The sequence below is a fragment of the Montipora foliosa genome, chromosome 1, assembly GCF_036669935.1.
Source record: "Montipora foliosa isolate CH-2021 chromosome 1, ASM3666993v2, whole genome shotgun sequence".
Lineage (NCBI taxonomy): Eukaryota > Metazoa > Cnidaria > Anthozoa > Scleractinia > Acroporidae > Montipora > Montipora foliosa.
In genome coordinates, this window is record NC_090869.1 from 20700799 (window position 1) to 20713298 (window position 12500).

Consider the following 12500-nt stretch of genomic DNA (forward strand, 5'->3'; position numbering starts at 1 on the left):
CCAACCAAAGCCTCATTGGCTGTCGAAACAAAGGTTCTTTTGCTCCTGTGGTTGGCAAATTTGCATAACAAAAGAAATGTTTGTAAGCAGATATCTTCCCTATAGCTATCGATATGAAAAGTATAGCATTTATGTTTGGTCGCCATTCATTCAAAATAGTGTCCCTTTTCCCGAATTCCTTTTCCCCAACCTACTGAGAAGCCTGATACAATGAGAGCGGTTTGATAGCTTTTCAAAACAAGTAACTGATAGAAGTTAGATTTAGCCGGGTCCCAGTAGTCCATGGGCTCCTTCTCGCTCTTACTAACCAAAGTGATGTCACCAAAATATCCTACTAATCATCACCAAATTAACCTCTTAAAGACTTTTCAGCGTATGGCAAACGAGAAATGCTGCCGAGGGGAAGGGAATGTTCACTTTTATGCTTAAGGTAATTAAGCGACGGTTCGTGCGTGAAATTGAAGGGAGATTTTAACAGGTCAAGGGACGGTACAAAATATGGACCCCCAAACTGGACTGCCACTTGGAACTCCTTCTCGACTCCATTTGAGAGAAGAAAGAAAAACAATAGATGGTTTTCACAGTGACGTCATCAAATTCTAAAATCAAAATCGCAAGGTCTTTTAAAATTTTATCTAAAGGAAGTTGAAGATAACTTCGAAATAAATCTTGTTCCGTGACGTCTTTCGTTTCGAAAATACAGCATTTTGAGTTTCCGAATTATCACCTTACGTGACAAAACTATTTGGTTGAAAAAAAAAATCTATCCGTAAGAATCTCAGAAGTTTGAGCCTTCGTGTACATTAGAAGATAAGTTCGTACACATATTTTATCTTGCGAGCAAAAAGTAAGCGTTTTCATGGCAAAGTGAACTCCAGATGTTTTCATCGATTACCGGTCGCCATATTGGTTGACCAACGGGCGTATCCATACTAAACTCTTAAAGTTGCGTGAAACGCTTCGACAAATAACTCAGAAACGATGCATCCCACATCTTGGCCTTTTTCATCGAACGATTTCGAATTCATTTTTTTGTTGCGTGACAGGTGACAGTGTAAAATATCTATAGACTTAACTGATTAGAGTGTAATGTGAAGTGCTAAGTATCTACCACATATGAACCATGTGAACGTTATAAGTGCTACACGGCCGACGTTTGCAAAAAACGTAATCCTTACTTGTAAAATATCTATGGTTGAGGATACGAGAAGCGAAATGAAAAACGGAGTTCCGTGTAACAAGATCACACCGCGCATCTTAATTCCTCCACTCGCGAATAACTACAATTCCTTGCGCCCTTGACTACAATCCCTTGCGATTCGAAGAAAAATGTGTTCTTCTCCCAATTAGTGAGCTACTTCGTTCGTTTGCTTCAGGCTCACTCACTGCGGCAGAAGTTACACGACAAAGGTTCTTCAGCTGTCACTACCGTCTTAATTTCCCATTACTTTAATCACTCTTAACAATCACAAGAAAGAAGACTTGCGCACCGAATTCAAAACTTACTTTGTTACGTTTTATTTGAACAAAACTCGTATCTAGGAACTTCAATTAGCCACCGAAAGGTTTGTGTGGTCTTGTTTGCTTATAAATGAGGCTAGTGTAAACAAAACAAGGTTATCACCAAACGAGCGATACGTTGGCAGAACCGTACCGTCCTTGTTGAGATGTCGATCAGCAGGTCGATATCAGGTCGATATCATGAATCATGAAAACTTTTTCATGCAAATGAGTTAATCCCCTGAAAATTTGAAAAAACGGCAGCTGTAAATTCAAGTGAACAGCAAGTTGATATATAAATTTTGTCATTTTCTATTTAAATGAGAATATTTCTGACTTAAATGAGGCAAGTGTTTTGTACACTTATGATTGAAAAGTGTCACGATACTAACTTGACGAATTTTTTTTTTTTTATATCTAGTCCTAAAGGATCATGATCATTTGCTTCTTCAAACCAGACTGTCCACAGCCAGTTAGCTACGAGACGATAAAACTCGTAAGGGCACGATAAGAAGTCCCAATATCAGGTAAGCCATTGCCCCAGCATCGAACGGGCTAATGTTTACGTTTTTCGCCCAAAAAGGAGGTGATATGTAATGGACGTGAGAAACTAGTCAGCGCGTGTAGCGGGTAAACTTTCGCGGCTCCGAGGTTAAGGGACAATTTAACCGCGACTGGCGACAATTACGTTGCGTTCGATTCCGGAATGGGAATACATGTGATAGCTATTATTAGAAGTTAGAAATCCTTCGTTTTTGTGGAGATTCACGTTAAAATTGTCAAAAACCTGCTACATGCTTTTTTGAACATATCCTTATTATGTTGCTTCAAAACGCCAGTCATACCGATTTAAATCATCACTCCACGTAAAGGGTCAATCGAACGCTCTTCTACTGGCACTCTTGTAACGGACCCCAATTGTAAGAGATCCTGTTTTACATGATCGAATCGAAAAGGTATTTCAAAATTTATTTGTAGCTTGAATTGTTAAATTTCTCTTACTTTTGATAAGGAACGAAAATTCATGACTGGCACTCATGAAAATCATGACTCCTTGCCATTTTTCCGTTGATATGCACTCTTTAGTACAACACGCTAAAACCACTCGTGCTTGATACCATAGAGTCAAATCTTCTCTTCGTTCGTAACTCAGTCACTAGCAATCACGAGCAGTGAATGAGAGAAGTAGTTCCCAAGAGCCTGGACAGTGAATTTTTTAATTACGTCGCTAAAGTAAAACTACGCCGTCAGCAGTAATTTTATGGAGGGGTCCAGCTGTTTTACCATCGATTTGTTTCATTATACTTTAATTTCGTGTGATCTAAAGCGCACAGCGCATCTAACAATTCAACCAACTCAAACATCTCTTGCAGCTAGGAAGAACCTCTAGGGGGCTCTAAATGTTATCAAACCGCTGTTAAGCTGTGAAACAGTGATATAACCTGCATTAAAGTTCCCAGCGTCTTGTCTCTTTTTTTTCTCATGCCTTGAACAATTAAGAATTGACACCCTGAGGACAACGTTGGTAAACGCCATCCTAACCGATCCCTAACCCTGCTTCGTAAAAAAAGGCAGATCTTTTATAGTCACCGACAACTTACCCGTTTTGATAAAGATTGCTAGTTGCATCTAAGAGCTGGTAAGATTTCACTATGATTCCAATTATCGCCGTATTAAATTTTCATTTGCAGATCGAAAAGAAGTCTCCGTTAATATGTTTCTGGTATTTCTATCACTTTTTTGTGGCTGAGACAATGCAGTTTTCGTATTCACGACTCCTAAAGTTTGTAGACAAAGGTGTTAGAGGCGCCGCTTTGAAAGATCTTCAGTTTTGTTTCTGACTTAAAAAAAATTGCCCTACAGACTTAATGAAGCAGTGAGAAATGTTTAATATACCACGAACCGCTCTTTTCAGCGTAGATTAAAGGACCTTAACTCGTCACAGCAGTAGAAAATCCCATAGGCACTCTAATGGGTCGAACGACCAGAACAAACATCTTAGAAGTAAAAATATTGATAATGTCAGATGTCAAAAAGCCAAGCTGGCTCGACGCAAATTTTTATTACTATTCATAGGTGTTTGGGCGCGCGGCCTCTCAAAAACCATATCGTAGCAAATTAGGCGGGATACATCACTCAAACTTCATGTGCTGACAATTTAAATGAAAATGGGAATAAATATTACTACCAGAGCTTGTTTTTCGCACGTATTTGAAAAGTTAAATTACTATGCTAAAACACCGTATTTTGGATGAATAACTAATATTTAATTTTGAAGTAAAAGCCTGCCGCCTTGCATAAAAAAAGGTCGTTTTTAAGAGAGAAATATCAAACTTTCTGCGGCCCATTCGGGAGCGAGACTGTCATGTAATTTACAGCTGATTCTTCATATTGGAGAAGATTTTGCGACTATTTTCCACTCAGTTTTGTTCGTGGATAAAAACTTAAGACGGTCTTCATTGCATCGATACATGGCTAGCAGCTCGGCCTAGATTGTATTGAAGCTGGAATTGGTTTCTAAAGATATCTGAAACTGTGACGCCGTGTCGGTGGGGGAGTAAAATACGAAACTTTGGTCTTGTTTCATGAGTTCATAAAGAAAAATTATCCACCGTAAGAAAGATTTGTGAGATCACGTTGCGAGTCGTTTGAAACCAAATCCGGCAGTTCTCTAAGTTCAGTCAGCACCGGCGGGTTTCATGTAAACTCTGAGTATAATTTGTGATTTGAGGAAGAAAGTAATTTAGCAGAATTCAATCTGGGGACTCAGACAGACCGGTTATTAGGCTCACACAAGTGACGGGAATTTTTGTAATTAACTCGGCCAATTACAGTTCTCAAAAGATGGAGCGAACGGAGGGGACATACCCTCTTGGTCGTTGCCGGCTAAGCAAAATTAACGGTCACTCTTGCTGATATCAAGGTACGTTCCCATACAGGTAATTCGGTACAGTATTCATGTCAAGATCGAGGTAGACGCAGATCTTGGACTGCATGACTGTGAAGTGTAGTCGCTTAAACAATCGGCTTGACCATAAAGCGACAGAGGCAACAGAGAAGCCGACTTTTCTATCAATTACGCGGACTTAAAATCCGAATATACAAAACGTCGCTGCCGGTTAAACTTTTCCCAACCATTTAAATTTTTTTCATGTCATTGAAGAAATTCTGGCGAATGCACTTTCCTTATCACTTATTTTCAAATTGTATTGAGCCGATTTTCTGTGAAGAGAAGGCCCGAATGAATGTGGTGAGTGCCATTATTTTTATTAGATTTTATGAGGCTGTTTACATTCACAGCGCTTAAACTAATAGGAGACTATCGTATAAACACAAGAAAGGCGGCGCGGATCATCAAAACAGCGAAACTTACACTGAACGTATTTTCTCTGTATTCTGTTTACTTGGCCAAAGCTGAACCTCTTGACCTGATACCAAGGCCGAGGGAAGAGTATGACATCCTGGTGCTATGGACTGTATGGAAAACACCGGCAACTTGAGAGCTAAAGCTCATCAACAAATATGGCGGCAGCAAGGCATTGATTGCACCTGCTATCACCTTACAACAAACTTGAAAATTTTAAAGATAACCCTAGTCGAAATGACTAGATTCTTATGAGTCAGTATTAAAAAGATTACTGACACTGACCGAACTCCATAGGTACACTTCAGGGTTTTTGGGCATTTTTACTAGTTAAGCATTGCCTGACATAACGCACAAGCACTTTGATTGACAGTTGCAGCAATTAGTTGACCTTGTGGTCGCTTTTTGCGTAAGCGAGTGTGTTCCGTTCGCTCAGTCTGTTTAGGAGATTTAATGACAGTGAAAGTTTACCTCGTCAACTCTCGGTATTACTTCAAATTGGAGACACCAAGTGGATTGGATCCAAAGCACGTCAAAGTCAACGAAATTTTGCATTGGCAAAAGAGGCGAAGTTCACAGAAGTTTTGTTCATTTGGGGAAAACAAGGTAATAGGAGGACCACAAAGGTGGATTACCTGTAAAACTTGAAGCGACGGCCTCTGAAAGCAAGGAACTGAAAGAGAACAGCCTTTAACCCACTTGTTAGTTCTTTAGCTAAAGCCTTGAAGGAAAGTCTGGGATGGCAAGGCGAAAGTATGGCCGCGAGAAAAAGTACAAGACCACCGCGAGTGTTATTTCGTTGACGCAATATGCCACAGGCTCCCCAAGCTCACAACATGAACACTTGCGTGATCGTGATTCTTGTTTCGTAACGTATTGTGATACAAGACGCCATTTACAAAGATATGTATGAAAATTAACGGTTTTGTTTCAAACGGCATAACATATAACGTTCTGTGATTAAAATTAACTTACCTTGTTGCCGCGATGTATTATTTGTTCCAGTGGAACACCAAATTAGCGCTAGCTCTCCGAAAACGGTTCAAAACGGACTGAGACGCCGCCACTTCGGCAACCAACAAAAAATACGTCGCGGCAAAAGGGTAAGTCAATTTTTGTTTGCTGAACATTACATTTTATGCCGTTTGAAACAAAGTGTGACCGTTGAGTTCCCATACAAACCTCCTCGTAACAATTAACAACGCTAGCAAGCAGAGTCACGATCACATACGTGCTCATGTCGTGAACTTAGGCCGCCTGTGAATATGCTGACCTGGTACAAGTCAGGAGCTTTGAACGGCAGGCATATCCGCTTGCCTTACTCGACTAACCTATTTTTTGAGCCGTAGAAGGAGAATGCCTACTTCGAAGAGGCTTATTCATTTAATGTCGAATTTGCTACGATTAGTCCATAACAGAGTTTTGGATTAGTTACGACTTCAGAGAAAGGTTGTTTTTGACTCAGCCTTTTTTGATAGAAGCAATCAGGGGCTTGTCACGTGTTACGCCTGCCGCAAACAGGGTGAGGAAATATAGAGCAAATCTGAAGGAAATTCCTGCCTTGTAACGGTGGATGAAACTGTAACAGCTACAATTCAGTTCTTGGAAACTCCCATAGCAGAATTTGATACCACCTGGACAATGATTGTTGCACGTGAATTATGACATAATTGCCTCCTAGGTACACATTTTTTATGAAACAGGAACATTCATGGTCGGATTCGCAGAAGTTCCTATTTGTTATAGGACTGAAAGCAGTTGTGCGTAGGGGTTGTAAGACAACCCCATTACAGGTGGATCTGATGTTGATGTGCCCCAGGATACCCACGTAAATGGAGCCAGTATGACCGCGGATGCTGCAGAGAAGGGAACGGACGAGACTAGAGTGATATTTTACGGGTATTCATCACAAAATTTGATAGCGTTGTTATGTCTCTGTTTATGTATGCCATTGAGGTCTGGGCCTGTGCCTATGACGGGAAATACCTTACCCAGATAGATAAGTTCATTAAGCGCGCAGTCAAATACAGTTATACAAATAAGCGACCATTTGGTCATTTAAGTCTAAATTGCGATTATATAATCCAGATCAAGGTCATCTCAATATGCCATTTCGGAAAATACCATAATACTCTTTTGTTTGTTCCCCCAAATTTTGAATAAGCACTGTTTTTGTCTTCTCTTGGGACCATTTTTAAGTCCCAAGAGAAACTGGAAAAACTGCTCATGCAAAATTTGGGAGGACAAACAAAGACTATCATAGCACTTTCCGAAGTGGCCTATAAATAAACCAGGCAGTGGTTACCGTAAATGCTCTAATAAACGTCCCCTCTCTTATCAACGCCCCGTTTCTAATAGACGCCCTACCACCCCCAATGGTTTAGTGGAACACTTCTCACAAAATGATAGTTGAGTAGCTGCTGCTGGAAAACTAGACATTTCCCTCATATTACAGTGATATTAGCATCTTTTATTGTCACCCCAAATAATCGAGTTTAAATAAAGTTGTATATAGAAGGGTAGTTCATTCGGAAAACATTATGTTGTTTTGCCAGTTACGTTAGCACGACCAGCACTCAAAAAGTGTCATGACGCTTTTGGATGGGGTTGTGTACTTAAAGACGCCAGTGGCCAAATTTTCAGTCTCCGGCAGAGTTCCGACTTATACGAAGAAGAGCACACGAGCAACTTGGCTCCTTTGGGGGACTATTATGAAACAGTGGTGACTGACGAAGAGTCCCCAACGCCTACTGCTCACAAGGTTATCCAAGAGAGTCTAGAAAGCCTACCAATTATTACAAAGAACTTTGATTGGCCGGTTCTAGCGAGTGTTTTGACCAGAAACGTAATTTGACCTCGTAGTCGCTTTTGTCACTGAATGCAAAGTGCTTGGAGGTCAGGATAATTAATGACCCTAAGTACTCTTTTAAGTAATGGTCCGGCTAAGAAGCAGGCAGAAAAACAATAGCCCGCGGCAATAGCGTCGGTTAGTTAAAATGTGCCAACATTTTTAATCACATTAAGTTCGGCTGTTCCCATTGGTGTAAGCAGCTAAAAGCGCGAAATTTGAATTTCAATGAAAAATGTAATCGACTTGCCGTCTAAAAAATTAGATTCTGTTTCGTAGAACAAATCATTATGCCTTCAAAAACTATGTTTGTAAATATCGTCAAGATTCTATGCGCCATTTGATTGGCGCATAGAACAATGCCCAAATTTGGCCGAGAGACAGAGATCAAGGGCATGGGGAAGAAGAAATCCAAAAAAGACTTTTTTTTCATTTTTTTCTCATCTTTTTTCGACATTTTCCGATATTAGCCAATCAGATGCCTCGATTGGAGTGAAGTTAAAAATTAATATTTCGCAGCTTCTAAGTACTTTTGCCGCTGGGCTGCCTGCTTCTTAGCCGGACCATTACTTAAAATAGTGGATGTAAACAAAGAACCAATTAAAATCGTGCGGGAGTGCCGTTAACTGAAATAAATAAAGCGTCATTTTCTAAGAGCTCCTTCAATTGCTTTCTGCGTGTTTAATCTTTGTGTTTGGTATAAACTTGACTTGAAAACAAGGTCATATTACAACTGACAAGCAAAGCCAGTTTATGGTTTTCACTTCTTTGCTTTACGGTCATTCTCTTAGTTCAAATTCAGCTCCCATGGAAACCAATAAAATACCGAATTAATAGTCTAATTATTTGAAGAATCCGTATTTACCATAACTTTTACAAAAAGAGAGGATGGTTCAATTATTTTTGTTTCTGGAGTGCTTTTTGGGTGACTCGTACAAAACTTTTCAGTTCGCAGCATATCTGTCCCTTCCCTTATCAGTTTGCCTATTCCAAGCGACAGAAGGGAAGGGAGGACGGGGGGGGGGGGGGGGGGGGACGGGAAGAAAGTGTGTCAGATAATTACTTGGCCACGTAGTCGTCTAATTATTGACACCGTTTTCTCTACTAAAATATTGTTCTGCAACAATCATTCCCATTCCCGTGAAATTAAGAACGTTAGATCTTTAGAGCCGTGCCGTGAGCTAAAATCATGCCAATTACCACGCAATATTAATCATTTATGACTATTTGTTTCAGTTCGATTTTAGCCTAATTGCCTCAAGTAAAACCGTGACATCCAACGTCGAAACTCAATATTACATAATGTCATACATATAAAATTGTTAAGAGCTCCTTGACAAAAATTTGTAAAATAGGGGAAAAGTAAGAGGCCTAGTTGTGCAGACCCAGTACAGGCAAGTAAATAATTTTCGGTGGACTTTTGAGTTGGTAACTTTTACAAATTTTCTGAATTCAGCGGTACAAAATACCCTAATTTGCCTGGTTTGTAATATTTCGAACAATTATCCTATTTAACCGAATATGCATGAGGATCGATGAAAGGTCGAAAAACTGTGTGCAGTTAATTATTGCTTATGATGGAGTCTATCGCATGATGGCAGAGAGGAAGGAAGGTGGTCGCTTGCGAGAGATGCTCTTGGCTGTAAAAATCGCTTTGAAGAGAACTAAGCTGAATATATATCAATCAAGATTTCTACTGTACAGAAAAGGATGATTTATATAATGTCGTACATAATAGACCCTTCGTCAGCTAAAAGGATGTCACTCCCAATTGTTTTTCTCAACTTGTATCCATACAAATCGTTCTCAAGTAAATGCCATGGACATCATTTAGCGAAGTTAACCCATTTTCATGACACTGCGGCGATGATTGAGGCATTGGATTTGCGAGCGAAGTGAAGTTCTTGTTTCCTGAGTTACATCTTCTCCGAGCTTGAATGTCCTTTCACTAATTCTAGAGCAATTTAAATTTATTCACGTGAAAAGTTTTGCAAGCTGTTAATTCAAGAAAGGACGATTTTTTTTCGATAGGTTTTTTTAGATCAGGATCCAAGGGCTGGCTGCTTACTAAGAGCGGAAACCTTTCGGTTTGAAGAAAGAAGTCAACAACTGCATGGCTCTAAGACATGTTAAACGTAAAAAAAATATCCTATATTTTTAAAAATATGAATAATTATATTTGCATGCATGTTTGCCCCGAAAGTTAAAGGAGCTCATCAAGGGGGGCTTACATCTAAACTCTAATTACAATATAAAATGAAAACCCGGACAGGAGGCAAATGTAGATACTTCAAAGTAGGTTAGTTATAAAAACTAGGACGTCAAGAAAAACAGTTTGACTCCCTTTAGTATAAAGTGCTGAACATTGGAGAAAGTTTCGACGTTTTCATCGTTTTAATTTTTATCAGAAGATCCAAACTTTCTGCCGGTCATAATATCTAAACTATTTCAGTATCGGAAACGATTCGAAAGGAAAGGAACTTTATTCAAGAACGGCTTCTAGCGCTGGAGCACTAATTGGAGACACTGGGAATCGAACCCGGGCCACATTGGTGGGAGGCTAGTGCTCTCACTACTGCGCCATCCCTGCACCCCCAAACAGAAAGAACCAAGTGAACTTTTTTCTCATTATCGAGACCACAACTACAGAGAGTGAAGACTTATTTTAACTGCAATCCAAAAGAGATAGCATCCTATTTTGACCGAAGGGAGAACTTATTGCATCAATAATGATAATTGTTTTTTTACAGGCAAGAAGTGGTCAAGACAAATTGAGGGATTAATTTTAAGCGAAAAATGACAGATTTTCTAGCGCAAGAGCGGGACAACCAACACATTGAGACATTGCCTATGACGGTGCTAGGGCCTGCATTTTCAAGTACCTCCAAGAGTGAAACAGGTAGAAAACAACACGATAACGGATTTAAGAACGACCCTTCACAAAGCCAACAGAACCAAGAATGGAAAGAATCGCGGGGAAGTGTAAATATGCCAAGCGGATGCATGGTGGGCAGTGTGGAGAAACTTGAAAATGGGTGTTCATCTTGGGTAAATAAATCAGAAAGCAGATTTAACCAAAGGGGTAGAATGAGTCTGCCGCTGAATGGAAAATACGCAAATAACCTCCACGTCAAGCACCACAGCCAAGCAAATGGTGTGCCTTCAAGCAACAAGTATGCCATTTCTCAGCATCAGGGAAATGGCGACTGTTCGCGACTTCGCAAGGCTAGATCCGGGTACCAGTGTGGTTGCGGTTCTTCTCTGAAGGAACTCATCCAGAACAGGGATCCAGAAAAGCCCTGGAAGAGCAAAGGCGATTACTTCGTTGCGGTTCTCACGTATCTGCTGGGAATTGGCAATGTTATTCATTTTCCCCAACTTTTCGTCAAGCACGGAGGAGGTAATTAAAATGGCAAATTGCAATCATATATCATACCATTTTATAGCTTCTCTAAGAATTTTTATGGTAACTATGTATGTTTAGCTTAATGGTTCACCGATTTCAATCGCGATCGCACAATTCAAGGCAATTAAAGAAACGGAAACCTCCCACGGAGAAAAACCATGTTTCTAAGTATGTTTCATTTAATTTCAGTTCAGCTGCCAAAAAATGAAAATTACCAGTCAACGTTATGTTTACCTTAAAGAGGCATCACTGCTTTGCATTGTGCATGTACGAAAAGTTCACCATTTCCTATAGTTTGGCTGATTGGCCAAATAGAAATTGACACTCCAGACCTTTTTCATCCTCTCAGCCTATCAGAAGCAAAACCGAAGCCACCACGTCTTGTTTCTTCCTCGTTTTTAGTCACAGTTTGACTTCCGATTGGCTCATTGAGTGTATGCGTTTGCTGATCGTCAAATTTCCTTTGTAAAAGCCGTTTCTTTGGTCCACCTAAAAACACCCTAATCTTGCGCGAATACGTACATTAACATTTTGCTAACACTGAACACTGCCTGGTATTCTTTTGGCAACGGCCCGGAACCAATAATGGAATGATACCAAACGTCTAACGGTAACTTATTTTCTTATGTAGGTGCATTCTTTTTGCCATACCTCATAATGCTTATCATAGAGGGAATTCCGCTCGTCTGCCTGGAGATGGCAGTCGGACAAAGACTAGGACGAAACTCAGTGACTGAATCTTGGAAAGATCTTAACCCAAGTCTTCGGGGAATTGGGGTAGCAGCGGCTATAGTGAGCCTTATGACTATATTTTATTACAATTACATCGTGGCTTGGTGCTTATATTACTTCATTCATTCGATGAGAAGCACGCTTTTATGGAGCACGTGTCCCACAACGACCAATGGAAATAACACCGTAGACCTAGAATGCACTAAGAGCAATCCAGCCGAGTATTACTGGTACCGAAAAACATTGAATGTAGCAGATGACATTAACAAAAGCACAGGTGAGTCATAGCGAAACGAGAGTTGCTTAAATACATATTTCTGGTATAAAAGAGGCGTTCCCGTTACAGAAACAAATCTGCGCGGTTTACCCAATGAGATTGAAATGATTTCCATTTGGTACTGCTGTAGTTTCCCTGCTTAACATCATGTTTCGTAACAATAGGCCTTTTTCGATATATTAAAATTCATCTTGAAAGAGAGGTTCTGAGGACAAAGACAAAGAAATGGATGATATGCAAATATTTTTCACATTCATTCCAACGTGTTTCTATTGTTTTTGTGCTCACTGCCCCAATATCAAGCTGAATATTTGATATTTCGTAAATGTACTATTGGAACTTGAGTCAACAAAAGACGCGATAGCTGATCAGA

At 40.0% G+C, this 12500-nt stretch overlaps 1 protein-coding gene and 1 long non-coding RNA gene across 10 annotated transcripts in view; one reads left to right on the plus strand and one right to left on the minus strand.

Annotated features, from left to right (window-relative positions):
* LOC137992648 (uncharacterized) overlaps positions 1-7393 on the minus strand; it is a 28926-nt gene extending 21533 nt beyond the window's left edge. For both annotated transcript variants that reach the window (XR_011121729.1, XR_011121728.1), the window contains exon 1: positions 5500-7393. This is a non-coding gene — a long non-coding RNA (uncharacterized lncRNA). The remainder of the gene's footprint in view (positions 1-5499) is intronic.
* LOC137992608 (sodium- and chloride-dependent transporter XTRP3-like) overlaps positions 1-12500 on the plus strand; it is a 37484-nt gene that overhangs the window by 10060 nt on the left and 14924 nt on the right. For 6 of the 8 annotated variants that reach the window (XM_068838053.1, XM_068838084.1, XM_068838045.1 and 3 more), the window contains exons 2-4: positions 1922-2027; positions 10463-11112; positions 11750-12127. In XM_068838053.1, coding sequence (XP_068694154.1) covers positions 10509-11112; positions 11750-12127 — 982 coding nt within the window. In that variant the 5' untranslated portion in view covers positions 1922-2027; positions 10463-10508. Of the gene's footprint in view, positions 1-1921; positions 2028-3191; positions 4424-9743; positions 9848-10462; positions 11113-11749; positions 12128-12500 lie in introns of all 8 variants that reach the window. The other 2 variants (XM_068838104.1, XM_068838095.1) reach the window with 2 other exon arrangements.